The sequence below is a fragment of the Silurus meridionalis genome, chromosome 26 (assembly GCF_014805685.1).
Source record: "Silurus meridionalis isolate SWU-2019-XX chromosome 26, ASM1480568v1, whole genome shotgun sequence".
NCBI lineage: Eukaryota > Metazoa > Chordata > Actinopteri > Siluriformes > Siluridae > Silurus > Silurus meridionalis.
This window is the reverse complement of record NC_060909.1, coordinates 12,550,744-12,570,928: the sequence shown is the minus strand read 5'-3', so window position 1 is coordinate 12,570,928 and position 20,185 is coordinate 12,550,744. Positions and strand designations below refer to the sequence as shown.

The window sequence follows — 20,185 nt, the reverse complement described above, 5'->3', positions numbered from 1 at the left end:
ATAGATAAAAGAGTGAATGATGGACAGGATGGATGGAGAATCTAAACACTGCCTGGAAGCACAGGACCTTGTTTGGCCTTTAGAGCTTTTGTCGAGCCGATCGAGCAATTCAGCTGTCATGATAAAACACGGGCATGTTAGAAACACTCCACCGTAGTCCACTCCAATCCCAGCACTAATGCTTTCGCTTGATGGACGAGGGGTTTAAACCCGATTGGACAGTATGTGGTCTGCATTGTCTAAGCAGCAGGAGGTCCGATTAGATAGGAACTCCCTCGTCTGTCTTTCTGCTTCACTCTCTGTCTACTTCTCTGTCTCACTTTCTGTCTCTCTGCCTCTCTGCTTTACTCTCGGTCTACTTCTCTGTCTCACTCTCTGTCTCTCTGCTTCACTCTCTGTCTCTCTGCTTCACTTTGTCTCTCTGCTCCACTCTCTGTCTCTCTGCTTCACTCTCTGTCTACTTCTCTGTCTTAATCTCTGTCTACTTCTCTGTCCCACTCTCTGTCTCTCTGCTTCACTCTCTGTCTACTTCACTGTCTTACTTTGTGTCTCTCTGCTTTACTCTCTGTCTTACTCTATGTCTCTCTGCTTCACTCTCTGTCTACTTCTTTGTCTCACTCTCTGTCTCTCTGCTTCACTCTCTGTCTCTCTGCTTCACTCTCGGTCTACTTCTCTGTCCCACTCTCTGTCAAGGGGGAGTGGTAGCTCCAGCGGTTAAGGCGCTGGGTTACCAATCGGAAGGTCGAGGGTTCAAGCCCCGGTATTGCCAAGCTTCCACTCTTGGGCCCTTGAGCAAGGCCCTGCCCTCTATGCTCCAGGGGCGCCGTATTATGGCCGACCCTGCGCTCTGACCCCAGCTTCTAAGCAAGCTGGCATATGCGAAGAACAAATTTCACTGTGCTGTAATGTATATGTGACAAATAAAGGCTATTTTATTCTACTCGTTGTCTCTCTGCTTCACTCTCTGTCTCTCTGCTTTACTCTCTGTCTCTCTGCTTCACTCTCTGTCTACTTCTCTGTCTTACTCTCTGTCTACTTCTCTGTCTCACTCTCTGTCTCTCTGCTTCACTCTCTGTCTACTTCGCTGTCTTACTCTATGTCTCTCTGCTTCACTCTCTGTCTACTTCTCTGTCTTACTCTCCAGCTCACTATGTGTCTTTCAGTTTTCAGTTTCTCTGTCTATTTCTTTGTCTCACTACTTCACTTTGTCTATTTCTCTGTCTGTTTCTCTGTCTCTCCCCATGTCTGTCTCATTGATTCACTCTCTGTCTGTCTCTGTGTTCCATTCTCTGTCTGTCTTTCTGTATCACTGTCTGTATATGTCATTCTCTGTCTGTTTCTCTGTCACACTCTTTGTTTGCGTCTGTGTCTCTGTCTCATGCCAATTATTTTAGGATCGTACACTGTTTATTATCATAAAGCTGCTGGACAATTGATTAGGATAACAGGGCTGTGCATAAATAATACCCACTCTCATGTAACAGCATTTTGTGAGTTCATAAAAGCAAAACAAATTGTGTTTGACAAGGTAAAGACATGATTTTTTAGGGCTGTGCTATTTTTATTTTAAATTAGTTGTGCAATTAATATAATAATAGTAATAATAATTATATTATTATTTTTTTATTATTATCATTATTTCAGATTATATATTTTGGTAATAGTACAAGCTGCATAATAATTCATAATGATCTTAAAAAAGGCTATAATTAACGTGTAAGATAAATTCTGTTGACTGTAATATTCAGGACTGGATCAGGGTTGCCATATAATACCATTTTTGGACATTTTTATTCTTGAATATTATGTTTCCAATCAACTGTATTATTTAACAGCAATGGTATTATGTAGGATTTATAATGAGTGCACTCAATTTTCCTATTTAATCCATGTTTGAGGTGGTACTGGATTGCACCATGTAAAATACTCAGCTGAATATATGATTTATTTTGTTTGCAGCTCCACACGGATCTAGACGTGGGAAATACGAACATCAGGTACGTTCTGGCCGGAGAAGGAGCAGGAACGATCTTCGCCATCAACGAGCTGACAGGCGACATCCACGCCATGAAGAGGTTGGACCGCGAGGAGAAGGCGGAGTACACACTCACGGCACAGGTCATCAACCGAGACACCAACGAGCCCCTGGAGCCTCCGTCAGAGTTCATTATCAAAGTGCAGGACATCAACGACAATCCACCGCAGTTCATCGAGGGGCCGTACCAGGGCTCTGTGCCTGAAATGTCGCCAGTCGGTAAGTAAACAATGAGGTGTAAATGTCCGAGATAAACCAAAATATCAAGATGAGCATAAAAAAAATGTGCAAAAAGGCTTGCAAACTATAATATAACATATGCTATCAATAACTGACGACACAATACACAATATCAATACTATATACAAAGTTTACACACCCTTGTAAAATTTTTTTTCTTAATGCAAAAAAGAAACATCTTGCTGTGTTCAAGCAACCAACACAATTCAAGTAAAAATATAATAAACAAATCGAAGTGAAAATAATAAAGAAAAACTTGAAAAGTATCTACACCCATTCACTAAAGCATTTAGTGTTTTTAAATAAAAGTAAAAATAACTTTTGGTTCTTATTTTTCTTCCACTCTTTTATGAAAACAATAAAAAATCTAAATTAATTGCACAGACTTCTTCATCATTTGACAGTTTTTTTTCTATCAGGGTTCTGACTGGCCCATTCCAAAGCATTGATTTTCTTCATCTGAAGCAACTTCCTTTGTTGCATTGGTTCTTTTGTGGACATCCTTTGTTGGGTATCATGCTGGTTTTCTATCTGAAGCTTGCCAGATTTGTAGCTATCCATGATTCCCTTTATCCCACTTTTCCATCTCTCTCTACCCAGTCCATGCTGACCAGAAGTACCTTTAAACCATGATGCTTCCACCACCATGTTTCTCTGTAAAAAAATATGTTAATTGGGTGTTAATCTAGATTGTTACTGCAGCAACCATTACTATTAGAAGTATGTAGACACACTTATAACTTGGTTTCATCAGAGCAGAGCACATTTTGCTAGATGGTTTGTGATTTTTTTTGGCAGGGGGATAAATTGCATCTGTTTAGACATTCTAACCTGCAGTCCAAACATGTAAAGAATACAAAAGGTTGTTGTCACATGGACGGATTGACCAATTTCTGACAAATATTTCTTAATGTTATTGTAGGTCACAAAAACAAAGTAGGTTTGTTTGTTGGATCCCTGATAAAACATCAGCTTTGGATATTCATTTCTACCCTCGTCTGATCAAAACCAATTGAGCCACAAGAAGATCTTGGACATGATTTTTTAACTTTCAAAACCATGGCTTCACCAATCAGATGGCAACAAGAAAGAATTAAAAAAATCCTACAGAAATAGATGATCTTTATTAGGAATAAGGTTAATTGCAGACGAAACTGATGACAGGTGTGGTAATTGGCTCTGAACATGAATGGTGTTGATGGCTAAATTAAATTAAAGCTGGACCAAGATCAGACATCTTTTCCTGTTTTTTTTTTTTAAATATCACAGTAAGCCTGAAATTTTTGCAGGGGCGTATAAACCTTTTAGATACTTTCTATACACAACACAATTCACATGGCTCATAAAATATTTCCTGCACGCCGTACAACACACACTAATTACTATTTGTGTCAAGCTTTAAAGCAATCATTACATTATATTACATACAAACAAGCTCATGTTTTTCAAATTCTGTCAGTGTCTGAATAAATGCCTTTTTGTTCAGACAATTTGGAACAGTGCATTGATTTGTTACTCAATGCTACATTCAGAAAATCTCATTTGAACCTTTTCACAGGCTAGCAAAGTGATTTTCCCATTATTATGTTTTATATATTCTCTCTGTAAGTTTTTTATCATTTGTGAATTTACAGTAGATCTGCACCAGCTTCTGAACAAAACTGGTCATATATCAATTTGAGGCTTTTAATTAAATAGTATCGCAATCAATATTGTATTGTAACATGTGCTATTGCATTGTAACATATCACATGTTGCTTTGAATCATATGGTATCACTGTATATTCATTGCGTAGTATCATATGGTACCACAGAATAAATCATATCATGTTGCATTGAATCATGTTCATGAATGAATCATGCCACATGGCATTCTAACATATTTTAGCAGGTTTAGTGTTCAGTGTTATCAGCAAATTGAGAAAAGAATTACTTTATGAAACCAAATCAGACCTTGTGGAAGCCTCACACCAATAATAATAATAATAATGGACCTTTAAAGAAGTAGATGCAGACCCCGCAAATATCCCGAACCATCTAGAGACGTACCAGCGCCAATTAAATCCCACTTCATGTGGAGTTTGAACACTGGACTCCTCCTCTTTGAGTGTTTAAAGGTTCTGGCATTTAGAAGCTGGTGTTGGCTCTATGATAATCGCAAATGTTGAGCTATTTTATGAGTTGCTCAGTAGCTCCTAGTTTTATAAACACAAATGACTGTAAAAGACTGTAGAAAAAACATTACTCATAATCTTACACTCCAGTGCTCATGTCAGTTCTCACTCTCCAGTGTTCTGTATTGTTTAAAGACTATGATAACACTCTTGATATCACCCAAATGGGGATGGGTTCTCCTTTTGAGTCTGGTTCCTCTCAAGGTTTTTTCCTCATAACATCTACCACAGTTGCCACGGCTGCTCATCAGGGATAAATACACACCATTCACCTTAACTGTTAAATTCTGTAAAGCTGCTTTGAGACAATGTTTGTTGTGAAAAGTGCTATAGAAATAAACTTGACTTGACTTGACTTGAATCAAACCCATCAAAATCTGTATCTACGGTCACACATGCAAATTTGAGTTCTATTTACTAGATTAGTAAATGTGAGAAAGTGTCAGTGGCACACTTGGAGCACACTAGTCCATTCTGTAGGCCATTAAATAATAACTGTACTCATTTATTTCATAATTGTACTCATTTATTTCATAACTGTACTCATTTATTTTATTCCTGAACTTGATTGACTAATAGACTGAATGTGAGCAGCCCATTGCAGCCAAGTAAGTTTTCTTTCTTTGGCTGTTTGGACACGACATTTACTTCCACGCTGTTACTGTAATCCATCATCTGTCTGAAGCTAGTAACCCCCCCCCAACCCACACCCACACATACACATAGAATGACTGTGTGTGTGTGTGTTTGTGTGTGTGTAAGTGTGTGTGTGAGTGTGGGTGTGTTTTCCCTCTCCGCCAGCGATGCACTCGATTGAACTCATCCACGCCGTTATCAGGGTTTGACAGTGACGTGTGGGAGATAACGAGCTCTGGGGTGACACGCCATGGCAATCCGGCAGTGACAAAAAAAAAGTCCTCCTTTGGTGACTCTCTCTATTCTTTTAGTTGCTGCAGATTAATTAAACATTAGCCGCTGTTCTCTCAATGGGCTTGGACCTGGCTTGTTTTGGTCTCATAAAGTATTAATGTGCTGGGAGACAGGCACGGGATGAGTCAAAAGCTCTTTGGGTTGCAAAAGAAAACAAGGAACATACAGACAAACATGTCTTTCACACAGCCGGTGTCACATTCAGAGATGGCAGACGTTTCATGTCTGGTTCCGTCTCTCAGCGGAGACAGGTGCCGCGTTTGGCTGTAGACTACTGCACAATAGGGGAAAATCAGGAGCAGTAATTTCAGCAAAACTTGAGTTATGAGCGAAAATGCCTGTCGTGTTATTATAGGTCTGGCATAATTTATACCAATTGAACTAAAACAGAAATTTATTTTCAAATCATATCAATATTTGGTATGATTACTTTTTTACTTTTAGTACTCACACTTGCACACTTTGTCCTATTGTAGAAAGGCTCCAGTTTTGTAGAATCAAAGTCAGGTGTATGATTAACCAAGTATACCAAGTAGCTGTTAAAGATCATCAATTTTATATGTAGGATGAAACACTGAAACAGAAACAGTTGTTTAGGAGGCTAAACTGAGTGAGGAAGAGCTAAAACTAAGGTGAGGTTGTGAAAGACAGTTTCCTGTCACAGGACATACATCATGGCAGGACTGAAAACAGCAACAATACCCAATGTAGTTATACTGCATTAGCGAGGTCTCTCCCAGACAAATACTTCAAAGCAGACTGGGGTTTCATGATGTTCAAGCTATTTTGAAGATGCACAAACAAATGGGCCATGCTGTGGAGCAGTGGTCAACCAAGGAATCTTAATATAGAAGATGAAAGACACATCATGCTTAATTCCTTTCAGCATCAAATGTTTAGCAGTGCCATCAGCAAATAACGGTAGGAAAACAGCGGAACCCATGTACTGTCCAGAGAAGTCTGGCTAGAAGTGGTCTTCATGGAAGAATTGTGGCCTAAATGTCATACAATACCTCTGACATTGAAAACAAGGCTAACTATCTCAACTACACCAAAATAAAACCCATAGAAACTGGGATGCAAAAACACTGGTAGCAGGTGGTCTGGCCTGGTGAGTCAAAATCTGTAGTATGTGTTTGTAGCAGGAGGCAGTTTGTTCACCAAAGTGCCGGAAAGTGGTCAAATATTAAGAGTCTGCAATCAACAATGAAGCACGGTGAAGGTTCCTTACAAATCTGAGGTTAAAACAAGTTAGAACAATCAATGCTGTTTTGCAGTCAAACTAAATCTTGTGTTTACTTTCTATTTTGTTAATTGATCAAAATAATCTGTTGACACTTTTTAAAGCATTCTCAGAATTTGTTCACACCTGCCTAAAACTTTTGCACAGCACACATAAATGCATTGTGTGTGTGTAAAACAGGTTGGTGTGAAGAAACCACCCTGGTTCATTTCCTTTAACAGCAATCATTTCATTATTTATAAAAGATGGACTTTTTTATTTATTAAGTTATATAACCCAAATTCCAGAAATGTTAGGACATTTTAAAAAATTTGAATAAAATAAAAAACTAAAAGTCTTTCAAATCACATGAGCCAATATTTTATTTACAATAGAACATAGAGAAGATAACAAAGGTTTAAACTGAGAAATGTTTCACTTTTATCCACAAAATAAGCTCATTTCTAATTTGATGCCTGCTTCAGGTCTCAAAAAAGTTGGCACAGAGGGCTGAAAAAGTTAGAAAATATTTAGCTGGAAGAACATCTAGCAACTAATCAAGTTAATTGACATCAGGTCTGTAACATGATTAGCTATAAAAGGAATGTTTTAGAGAGGTAGAGTCTCTCAAAAGTAAAGATGGGCAGAGGATATTCAATCTGTGAACAAGTGAGTAAAAAGATTGTGGAATATTTTAAAAACAACGTTCCTCAACGTCAAATTGCGACGGGTTTGAAAATCCCATTATCTACAGTACATAACATCATCAAAAGGTTCAGAAAGACTAGAGAAATCTCAGGGCATAAGGGATGAGGCCGAAGACCTTTGTTGGATGCCCGTGGCCCTCAGACGACACTGCATCACTCATCGGCATGATTGTGTCATTGCTGTTGGAGGCAGGAATACTTCCAGAAACCACTGTCGGTAAACACAATCCGCCGTGCCATCTGCAAATGCCAACTAAAGCTGTATCATGCAAAAAGGAAGCCATATGTAAACATGGTCCAGAATTGTCGTCGTGACCTGTTGGCCGAGGCGCATTTAAAATAGACTAAAATGGACTTTCTTTTTGGAAATCACAGAATCCGGGCTAAAGAAGAGGGAGACCTTCCACTGTGTTATCAGTGTTCGGTTCAAAAGCCAGCATCTCTAATGGTATGGGGGTGCATAAGTGTTTACAGTATTGGCAGCTTGAATGTTTTAGTAGACACTATGAATGCTGAAAGGTATATAAAGTTTTTAGAGCAACATATGTTCCTTCCAGACGACGTCTATTTCAGAGAAAGCCTTGTGTGTTTCAGCAGGACAATGCAAAACCACTTACTGCAGCTATTACAATAGCATGCCTTCGTAGTAGAGTCCGGGTGCTGAATTGTCCTGCCTGCAGTCCAGATCTTTCACCTACAGAGAACATTTGGCAGATCATTAAACGAAAAATATGGCAAAGACGACCACAAACTTTTCAGCAGCTAGAAACCTATATAAGGCAAGAATGGCACCAAATTCCAATAGCAAAACTCCAGAAACTCATAACCCCAATGCCCACACGTCTTCAAACTGTTTTGAAAAGAAGAGAAGATGCTACCCTGTGGTAAACATGCCCCTGTGCCAACTTTTTTAAAACCTGTAGCAGGCATCCAATTTAAAATGAGCTAATTTTGCACATAAAAGTGTAAAATTTTAACATTTGTTATGTTCTTTATGTTCTATTGTAAATAAAATATTGCCTCATGTTTTTTGAAAGTCTTTTAGTTTTCATTTTATTCAAATTAAAAAACATCCCAAAAATTTTTCAGGAATTCGGGTTGTATATTTTTTTTCAATTTTAAACAATTTATAGCATTTATAAACAGTTGTTTTTCTCTCTCTCTCTTTTGTTACAGTGAAACCACAAACTGTAGTCATCAACATCAAAGTTTTAACTTAACTTCTAACCACTGGCACTGGAGACTCCTTTTATTTTTTGGATTGTGCATCATTATTGTTTCTGTGAATGAAGCTGTTATTATAGAAACAGTAATGCATTAGAATAAGCGCATTAACATAAACAGGTGGACTTCTGCTGTTACAGAAATTAATCAGCAGCTTCTCACTAATCCCAATCCAGAATTCAACAGCGTTGAGGTAAAACACATGGTGATACGTTCTGACAGCTTCCTAATAATTATATATAACAAAAGTGCATAAATAACTAAGTAATTTCGTAAATGCTTTAAATAATATGAATAAACTGTAGCTCATTTTTATTCTGTAGAAGTAACAAACCAATTCTCAGCCCTTATTCACATAAACACACACATGCATACACTGCATAAGTTAAAATAAAGGTCTAGGTCAGGTCATTAAAACATCTTTTTATTCGCATGAAAAATTCCACGAGCATTAATTCATTTCCAGCTCGTGAGCTTTAACTAGTTTCTGACAACCTATTTCATTCCAAGACTTTTTTTGTGTGAATAATAAGTAGCACTGTCATAAATCATGTCTCCTTACAATAAAACAAACTGACACAAATTCTTCGGTTCGATCTGATTATGTTAATTTAACCCATTAACACGTACTGCTCATTCTCGCCTTTTTTAGTTTTTTTCATTGTAAGTGTGTTTTAAATCCTATGAGATAAAACATGAGATTAGATGTGATTGGAATGGATTCTGGAAATTAAATGAATGATGAGGTGAGTAAAGTGTGCGCTAATTCTCACTTTTTATTTCGGAGTAAGTGTTGAGGCTTTAAAGCGTGTCGTAACGCTGAAGCGGACGTGTGGATCAGGGCTGGTGCTCTACACCATCTGCTTAATGCCACCCACAAATAAATCACACAAGATGATGAGCTGGAAGCTGAAGAGCAGGCCAAGAAGGTCCAGTCTGAATAAAACACACACACATGCCCGCATAGCTGACTTTGTGGCATATTGAAAGCGGAGGCAGATTGTATCGTGGACATGTAGAGGTTGTATGTGGTGTAATGTGATGAATTCTAGATTGTGATTGGTCAGAATGTGTTGAATTTTCAGTAATAACAGCTCAGACAGTAGTGTAGATGCAAATCACTGCGCAATACATACTTGTTTTCACAGCTTCATATAAAACAAACAATCCCCTTTATCAAAATGTCCATAATTGTAACATGATGACATTTTCTGCACATTTCACACTTATGGAAAGAGTGTGACGTTCACGTGTCAGCACTCTGGAACGGTCAGAGGAAAAGTTGTAACTTCAAGAGACTCTGTATTAAACTTCTGATCTATTAACTTTAAAAAAGAGGGGAAAAATAGAGCTAATGGTGAAGCAACACATTTGTTTTTTTAGCTGCTACGATATGTGACACCTGGGACTAACTTGCTCTTGTTTGTTCCTTAACATTAACCATGATCATAAAAGAATAAAAAAGTGAAGACACTCTGAGACATGCAGTTACCGGATATTTTCAATCATTTATCACTGTCAGATCATTTTCTTAATTTATCCTAATGTGCAGAACCCCCTAGGTGTTCCTTTTAGCGATTATTTGATACTAAGTGCATTTACAGTGCAATTTTAGCTAAACGTTTCTTTTTTCTTAGTAATTTGTCGACACTTTTGAGGAAAATGTTGACGTTCTCGATTGATTTGTTTCATTTCCACAGTCTCTGAACCTTTTGTTTAATAGCTACATTGGTGCTGAACTAACTCTTTAGCCTAAGTCATTTGCTAATTCATGCTGAGTTTTTATAATTTACAGACAACTGCATCCTCACAAGTGTAACTACTAAAACTGTGTACACAATCTTGCAATTTGCCTTATATTTAACATACACACTATAAATTCAGCATATTAAAATTAACATAGCTAATCTAAACATGGCAGCATATTAAAATAAGTTTTGAAGAGACTGAAAACAGCAACAAAATGTATTAGTGGGATAGAGAAGGAAACAAGAGAAAACAATATACACTAGAATAAATAAGAAGTGGTGTTTTGAGGACAGAGCGTAAACAATGACTCAACAGCTATTATAGAATACGTGTTAGTTTTTTTTTTTTGTCTCGTGTTCTGTTTACTACGTCGTCTTGTTGTCCCATTTGCAGTGAACCCATTTATTTATTAATTAAATCCCGCAGATGTTGCTGTGTGTCCAGTTTGAGATAAGATGCACGGCTTAATAAAAATCAGGAGGAGAAAAGACCATTATGTCTTTGCTTTAGTTTCCTGGGCTGGAACATGATGTGGTTGACGACCACGACTCTGCTGATGGAAGACGGACAAAGAGGAAATTCAGGATAATCTTGGTCGTTATCTAATCTTCCAGTTCTCTGTGGGCTCAAACAAAAGTCGCTTAGAACCAAACAAACGAGTGTTAATGCTGTAGTGGGTCATTGTATATCACTAATGGTTTGCTTATTCTTCTTTTGTTTCTTTTTCTTTTTCTTCTTCTTGTGGCTGCTCCCATTAGAGGTCGCCAAAGCGGATCATCCATACTCTGTCCCCTACATCTGCGTCTTTCAAACCAACTACCTGCATGTCTTCCATCACCACATTCATAAACCTCCCCCTTGGTCCCCTTTTTCTTCCTGCCTGGTAGCTCCATCCTCAGCATTCTCCTATCAATATACCCCATGTCCCTCCTCTGCACATGTCCAAACCATCTTAATCGCGCATCTCTCACTTTGTCTCCAAAAACTCCTTCAGGCGCTGTCCCTCTAATAAACTAATTTCGAATCCTGTCCATCCTCGTCACTCCCAACAAAAACCTCAACATCTTTAGCTCTGCTACCTCCAGCTCCACATTCTGTCTTTTCTTAGTCAATGCCACTGTCTCGAAACCATACAACATCGCAGGTTTCACCACAGTTGTGTATAAACTTTCCCTTTCTCTCTTGCAGATACCCTTCTATCACAAATCACTCTTCTCCACCCACTCCACCCTGCCTGCACTTTTTTATTCACTTCTCCATTACTTCGCACAGTTGACCCCAGGTACTTAAACTCATCGACCTTTACCACCTTTTCTTCCTTCCACAGCACCACTCTACTGCCCTTTCACTCAATCAGACACATGTACTCTGTCTTAATCCTACTTTCATTCCCCTTCTCTCCAGCATGTACCTCACCACAAATCACAATATTATCCGCAAATATCCACAGGGACTCCTGTCTGACCTCGTCTGTCAACCTGTTCATCACCACTGCAAACAGGAAAGGGCTCAGAGCCGATCCTTGATGCAGTCCAACCTCCACCTTTAACCAGTCAATTGTTCCAACTGCACACGTCACTATTGTCACATTGTCCTCATACATGTCCTGCACCACCCTCAAATACTTCTCTGCAACACCAGACTTCATTATACAATACTACAACTTCTCTCAGCACCATGTCATACACCTTCTTTAGATCCAGAAACACACAATGCAACTCCTTCTGAACTTCTCTATACTCCTCTCTATAAACATGCTCAAAGCAAATATTGTGTCCGTAGTGCTGTTCCTCAGCATGATACCATACTGTTGCTCTTAGATGGTCACCTCTTCTCTCTGCCTGTCTTCCACTACTCTATCCCATAACTTCATAGTGTGACTGATCAACTGAATTCCCTTGTAGTTATTGCAGGTCTGCACATCTCCCTTATTTTTTAAGATCTGTACCAGCACCCTCTTTTGCCAGTCCTCAGGCATCCTCTCACCATCCAGAATCTTGTTGACCAATCTGAAAAAAACTCCACTGCCATCTCTCCTAAACATCTCCATGCTTCTACTGGTATGTCATCTGGTCCAACCAACTTTTCACACTTCATCCTCTAAATCGCTGCTCTCACTTTCTTCCTTTCTAATCCTATTTCACTTCCTGCTTCACTATCCCCACACCATCCAACCTTCTCTCCTTCTCATTTTCCTCATTCATCGGCTGCTTAATATACTCCCTCCACCTTCTCAACACACTCTCCTCACTAGTCAACACAATTCCATCTCCATCCTTTATTGCTCTAACTTGCAGTACATTCTGCCCAGCTCGGTCCCTCTGCCTGGCCAATCGGTACAAATCCTTTTCTCCTTTCTTAGTGTTCAACTTCTCATACAGCTCCTCATATGCCTTTTTCTTTGCTTTTGCCACATCCCTCTTTACCTGCTGCCGTATTTCCTTGTACTTCTGCCTACTTTTCTATCTATTTGCCGATCCCAATCCTGTTTTACCAACCTCTTTCTCCTTATGCTTTACTGCACATCCTCATTCCAACACCATGTCTCTTTGTCTTACTTTCTCTTTCCAGATGTCACACCAAGTACATTCCTTGCTGAGATGTTCTGATAAACATAAATAAGTTTGTTTGCATATTAATGAGGCAATATGTGGGCTGTCTTTGTTAAAATTCTTTACAGAAGTGAAGATTTTTTAATATCTTTGGTCAGGAATATATATATAAATATCAGAAAATGATAAAAGCTTATTACACCTTAAGGTGTAGAGCTACAGTAATAATTATGTACTGAGAGACATCCTTTTTATGACTTGCTTTAATATTTTCTTCACTTGGCATTAAGATTTCTACACAAAGATGTGACCCCCCCCAAAAAAAGCATTTAATTGCACCACACTCCTTTTTTATATATAAAAATCAGTAGGTTGTTTCAAAAAAGCAACTAAGGCACCACTCTTCAATCATCAACTCGATCATTGATTTCTGGAAATTAATAATCAAGCAAGCTGTATGCGGCCTGAAAAATCCTCCACACTGTTTAAAATTTGCAGGATTAAAGATCGTCCATGCGCTCAGAGTTTGTGCGCTTATGTATATTCATGAGATTGTCTACCATTTCAATTTCACCTCAATTAAATCTGAGTCTGTTACTTACAAACGCAGGTCTACGCACAATGGGAATTAGGAGTCATTTGCATGGATTGGACAAATCTCGTCGGATTTAGCGAAGCCGTTTCCTCACTAATGGGGTCTTTGACTTGCAGGGACCGAGACGAGCGAACAAATTCCCCCATCAGGTCTGCAGAACATATGCTGGAATTATAAAGCCTTCTGGCATCGATGAGTGTTTTTCACCGACTCTCAGGGTAATTAACGTCGAGTCGTACGGCCCGCCTCTTTTTTCCAAAGAAAAGGTGTGAATGACAATAATTGCTACATGGAAGAATAAAGCAAGGGGAAAGTTGTTGCGTTTTTTTTCCTCTTCCTTGTTGTCGTTTGTGTGAAACTCGAGGCCTGAGGGAGCCGGCGTTCGTGGCGGCTTCATTACCGAGTCATTATGGCGGAGAGACAGATGGCACATGGCTCCTCCGCCCTTCCCTCGCGCTCTCCTGGCAAAATGAACGCGTGTACGGAGACGATGTGTCAGGATCTGCTAAATTGGACCGCTGAAATAAAATCGAAGTGACGTTAATAGATTACCCAGAGTTCATTTGCATATTGAGAGTTATTACGAGCGTGGGTAACAGGACTAACAGGCAAGCACGGCTGTACTTCTAATAACATTTCTGATTATGCACGCGGCATCCCTGGCAGGTAAAAAAATTTATAAAATAAAAATGCGGCCTCGTCAGCGGGGATTCTGACAATGGCAAGCGGTGACTTTTCCCCTTAGACGGATTTATGGAAATATGGAAGAGATTTATTTTTTCGGTGCAAAACAAACACTGCTGGAACACTTCACGACTTAACAATTTATTCCGACACAAGTTTAAGACTTAATCCTAATTAAATCCTTAATTAAATTAGCTTTTTATTTTCTTCATATCTTTAAATGCAACAAGAGAAAATATCTACTGCTTTAAAGGGACAATTCAAAAATGGAATGCTTTAGCACTGAAGTTTTGGTCTGAAACGTACTTCCTTGTTTTGCTCTCGAGCACCAAGACCAGTGTTGCTACCATGTAAAAAAATCTCGTAGCCTCCAGTTCAGCACTGTGCAGCATCAACATTTCATACATACACCTGAATCACATCTAAAGCCTGAAGCCTGGTACTGATATGCAGGGACATCATATAGACTACTAAGTATTATTCTTTTTTAAAACAAAAGGGCATAGAGACAAATTAACAGTCATTTTGAGCAGAAGTCATGCACTTGATATGGTCCTCCAGCTCACATCACAGTCACTAGTTGTACAAGTTAAATCTCAATTTCTTATTACTGTTTTTCTTAAATCCTAATCACCACTTACAATTGTTCCCAATTGTCCTTCAGGACCTCAGATCTTCTAAAGCGTCTTCATACTTTCCTTCCTCACCTAACATATTTAGAAATGCAAATGATCAGGAAAGGAATATGCAAATACAAACTGCAAAATTTTGTGATATTTTTTCCACACATTCAGTAATTTCCCCTAAAAAAGTACACTGTTTAAAACACTGAGTGGCAATAAACTCTGTGCTGGGAGAAAAAAACAAACATTTAAAAAAATATATTTTTTAGCTCTCAATGAGGTTTACAGATGCGTCAGCATATCTGAAATGACAAGGTACTCGTGTTATGATTATATGCATAATGCGAAATTGGCAGCCATGTTCTTCGGGTACACGTCCTGACTGTTGGATTGACAGCACTAAAAACCTTTTTAGTTTTTTTGCTCCTGTAAAATGTAGCAGTAAAGAAAAACTGCTAGCTTTTGGAAGTAAAAAGCATACTTACAATTGGACAAATGTAATTTAAACACAAAATCGGGTTAACAAATTTAATCTATTTCACCAAATTATAAAAACTTAGCTCTCGCAGAAGCAGCCATATTGTATCCTGCCCCCTCTCCATGCTAGCACATGCTAGTTCTCAGCTGCCTGATAAATGGTGAAGTCCAGCAGCAGGTCGTGGTGTGTGTGTGTGTGTGTGTGTGTGTGTGTGTGTGTGTGTGTGTGTGTGTGTGTGTGTGGTGTATTTGTGTGTAGCTCAGTGGTGGCAGATGGAGATGGAAGCAGGGGGCTCCGGGGTGTGTAACGCCTCGTGCAGCTGGCCTACTGCGATGTCACATCTGCTGCTCCGGAGGCATGCCGAGAGACACCCGAAAGTCCGAATCGGCCTCCGAGGTCTGTGAGTCAAGCCCAAAGCCAGGAACAAACAGGGACCCGCTTTAAATCTTTAAATATCCCGACCTTACAGATTGACCTCGAGTTAGTAAACGTGACAGGAGGATTAAAGTAGCGGTGTGTCATTTATTTCAAGCAATACTACATATATAAATAGACCAATGATACATAGATCTTTTTTTTGTCTACTTCATATCACTGGAAGCAGATGGTATAGAACATTAGAAACAGCTCCTTTAAAACAGCTGCTGCATTAGAACTTGTGAAATGTTAAATTTGATGAACTTAAATTTCAGCTACACAGGAAGTCATTGCTTAATTAGCATGCTAACAAGATTAATGTAGCATTGTTGAAAGTTGGATGATTTCTGTTCATTCATTTGTTTTCATTCTAAAACTAGTAAGCTTTTACTTTTAAAATCTTCTGTGAACATTTACCTCTGTTCTTAGCTAACATTGGTTATTGCATAGGAACAACTTTGTAGGTTTGGAGATTGTTTTGGATATAAATATGCGTCGTATCACAAATAACTGATCTGTGTACACTTTCATTTACTCGTTATTTTATTTAATATTGAAATTAGAAAAAGGAGAAAGCGGCTTAATATTGTTCCTGGGCACGAACACATATAGTCATCGCACATCTGTAGTCATTTAATCAAACAACATGTAATAATCACAATTTTACAATCTCAAATATGATCAATGCCCTAAAGTGCGCAATATATTACATCTAAAATGGAGTTTATTGGTGGTCCTGTCTTAGAAAGAAATGTCATTTGTGCAAATGATGAATATGAATCAAACTATAGAAACATATACAGACCTTACAGACCATCTAATAAAAACGTGCAGGGCAGAGCGAAGTAATAACTGTTCAAAGATTTTGTGCACAACATAACACTGTAAGAAGAGGATGCATCACGTTCCCATTTACTGTCACTCTCCTGCTGCTATTGAAAAGCATTAGTTATCCACCGATGTATTATGCATTGATGAACGATCAGGTATTTTACATCTATTTTGTTCAAGAGGCCAAAATAAAACAAAGCCAAAAAAAGCTAAACTACAACTGAAGCGTATTTATTTATTTCATTTTACTTTAAATAGCTTATATCTTTATCTTTGTATGATCAAACAATTGTTTCATCATTTGTTTTTCATTTTCAAGACAAAAAAAAAAAGCTGCGAACGCAACATCCATAGACAATAATTGCTTGTCAAAATGCAATATTAGAAAGAAAAAAAAAAAACAATTATCAACAAATTATAAATTAGTCTATGGACAAATGTACAACTCTACATAATCACTTTAATCTTAATATGATATCGAATATGTTTTGTACGTGTAGAAAATTTCTCAAATCCAAGTTTATTTATACAAAACGCAAAATATACAAACACATACAGTTACTAAAGAATAGCCTTTATTTGCCTCAAATTTATTTGGGATATGTGAAGGAAATCGCATATCCCAGCGATGTTACAAAACTGGGGTCGGCTATCTACAGTGCCCCTGGAGCACAGAGGTTAAGGCCCTTGCTCAAGGGCCCAAGAGTAGCAGATTGGTGAAGTCTTGATCCCCTGACCTTCCATTCAGTAAACCAGTGCCCTAACCACTGAGCTCCCGCTCCCGTAAACACAGGTCCTTTGCCATGCAGTTTCTTCATATCATAGAAGTGTAAAATTGTTTAATTTATAGCTCAAGCTTCATAAGATGCACATCTTACACATTTTTTGTGTCTTTCTTGGCAACTAAATTAGGCTTTCCGGTTTGTAGCGTAATCAGGCTGCCTTCTTTTTATCTCATTTGAATTCAGTGGGAAGAAAGCCCTGTAGCTTGTGTAAATAACCCAGCATGCATTGCGGGGAGCACACAGATGTTTGCGGTCTGCTCTCCAATTTGTCAAATCTCTATTACAGTTTGAAACTTGAGGGGGAGAAAAAAGTTAACAGGCTCTCGCTGGTGTTACGTGGACATGGCGTGGTAGGCATCCTGAGCAAGCACTTCCTCTGCACCATCTGTCACGTAGAGGACGTTTAGAACAATCAGGGTGGTGTTTAATTGTCCATTATACACTCATGCATAGCAGGTAATACTGGGACAGGTGTTCAGTGTGCATGAGGAACGTCTACAACGCCGCAGACTGAACTAAACACTTTCCTGTGCAGCAATTCAAGCGCTTAATGTCTGGCCATCAGTGTGCTCTCAGCTAGCGAGCTGTTCTACCTGACTTCATTCAGCTGCTCTGTGTTGCTAAGAAAATGCTGTTGTTCAGCTATTACTGAGCCTCCAGTCAAACGGGACCCGTGTGGCTTTATTTTTTATTTATTTTTTTCCTAGAGCTGAGTCTATTACCTCGGCCCATTTTCCCCATGAGGCAGCACAAAAAAAAAAAGAAATCCCGCACGTGGCCAGGAAATGAAGCCATTCATGGCACTCTGCATAAGATTGCTAGCACGGATGATTGGCTCCAAACTCGATAGGATGACAGACTAGGATGGAAAAAAAGAGCAAAGCAAATCAATATATAAATATATAAGATTTTAAATATATAAAGCAGAACATAAAAGCACCTGCTTCTTCTGGGCTTTTTGCTGCAATATTATTATGAAAATATGACATGAGTTAGAGAAAGAAAGAAGAAAATAAATTCACTCTGATAAACAGAGAGAAAATGAGAGAAAGATGAACTGTCAAGAGAGCCACAGTGTCCCATGTGACAGGCTAATCAGAACCCACCAGCAATATGTGTTACATTGGGTTGCCAGGTGTCTGATAAAATCACCAGAGTTTAAGAAATCAAAATCCAGTTCAAGTCCAAATCTCAAATTACACCTTTAACCCATCATCATTTACAGGAAGAAGTCACCATGTTTCAGGGTCATGTGACCATACAGAGGTGAAGCTAGAACACTGTTCATGTTACTTTCTCATTTGTTTGGTTTGCTCTCATTTTTTTTTTTTTTCTTCATTTCTTTCTTTCTTTCTTTCTTTCTTTCTTTCTTTCTTTCTTTCTTTCTTTCTTTCTTTCTTTCTTTCTTTCTTTAATTAAATTTTCTTTGATACCCTTTATCCCCCATTTTCTTCTTTCTTGCTTGTTATTTCTAAATTTATTTTTAATGATCTTTCTTTCTTTCTTTCTTTCTTTCTTTCTTTCTTTCTTTCTTTCTTTCTTTCTTTCTTTCTTTCTTTCTTTTATCTTGATTTCTCTTTTATGTTCTTTGCTTATTCCTCCTTTCTTTAATTAGAATTTCATTGATACCTTTATCTCCTTTCTTTCTTTCTTTCTTTCTTTCTTTCTTTCTTTCTTTCTTTCTTTCTTTCTTTCTTTCTTTCTTTCTTTCTTTCTTTCTTTCTTTCTTTCTTTCTTTCTTCTTTCTTTCTTTCTTTCTTTCTTTCTTTCTTTCTTTCTTTCTTTTTCTTATAAAGAGTTACTATAGTAACTGATTTCCATGAACTCATATCCAAAATTGAAACATTGCAATACTCGAGATCGACTCAGTGTCCAGTGTGTATTCTGAAGGAAGCCTATTTTCCCCCGCTTTTTATTTTCCTCTCGACCGCATGGTTGTGTGGAAGAAACAAATGTTCAATGTTTTATTGTTTTACAACTGTTATATTTATTACTACTAAAACATTCACTTATTAAACCAGTGCTGAGCTGAAGCCTGCGCTTGCGTCTAAATGGACGACTCAGCGAGAACACACGTCATAAACTCTACATGAGCTCCGAGTGTGAATAAAGTGTAATAAAGTGAAATTCAGCATGATGAAACTGCACAGCTTTAATTATTAATCACGACAGGATGGGAGAGGGAGACCTGCAGGCTCGGGCCTACACCACAAATGTTTTATCGAGCAAGCAACGAGAAAGAGAGAGAGAAAGAGAGAGAGAGAGAGAGGTTTCTTCCTTTCATGCCCGGAGTGTGCTCATTCCGACGGTGCTTTTGGCTCAGTTTCCTGCGATGTGATGGGATGCCAGGATGCCTCCTCACACACGCTGCTGCCTTCCAGCTCTCTCTCAGTGGATTAAATATGCAGGAGGAGCGCTGGAGATATTTTTTTTATCCCCTTGTATTTCTTGTAGGCGCTTTTCTCTGGAACTCGTCTAACCTCGCTCTCACGCTGGTGAACAGCGAGTTCTGACACGGACACGACTCGACCCCCCGCTCTTGTCAGCGTTCGGCCTCAACCTCAGGAAGTAAAAAGCGCTGATTACTGCTGATCCTGCGTGCTTTATCTACCCTGTTACACTGCTTTGTTTTAATTAACAGTGCAGAGTGCAGAGAGATCAGCATAACAGCCATGTTTGTTTTTCTTCCTGTCCTGCGAGCGAAACTTCACCTGAACCCCCGGCACTCCACCTTTTATTCATTTAATTTATTCCGGATTCCATTCAAACCTGGGTGTTAAATGTCGTGCTCCATCCACCAGGATGTCATCTGTTAATGTATTCTTTCACCACAGGAATATATTCCCAAATAATTAGTCAAAAATATATATATTAACACTTCTATTCTTTTTCTTACATACATTCTGTCTTTTTCATTTTCATTCCATGTTTTTTCCTTT

General features: G+C 38.5%; 1 protein-coding gene across 4 annotated transcripts in view; it reads left to right on the top strand.

The window, feature by feature from the left end:
- The window catches only part of cdh8 (cadherin 8), a 152,868-nt gene that overhangs the window by 70,183 nt on the left and 62,500 nt on the right, over positions 1 to 20,185 (top strand). For all 4 annotated transcript variants that reach the window (XM_046840660.1, XM_046840659.1, XM_046840661.1 and 1 more), the window contains one exon: positions 1,960 to 2,254. In XM_046840660.1, the coding sequence (XP_046696616.1) occupies positions 1,960 to 2,254 (295 nt within the window). The remainder of the gene's footprint in view (positions 1 to 1,959; positions 2,255 to 20,185) is intronic.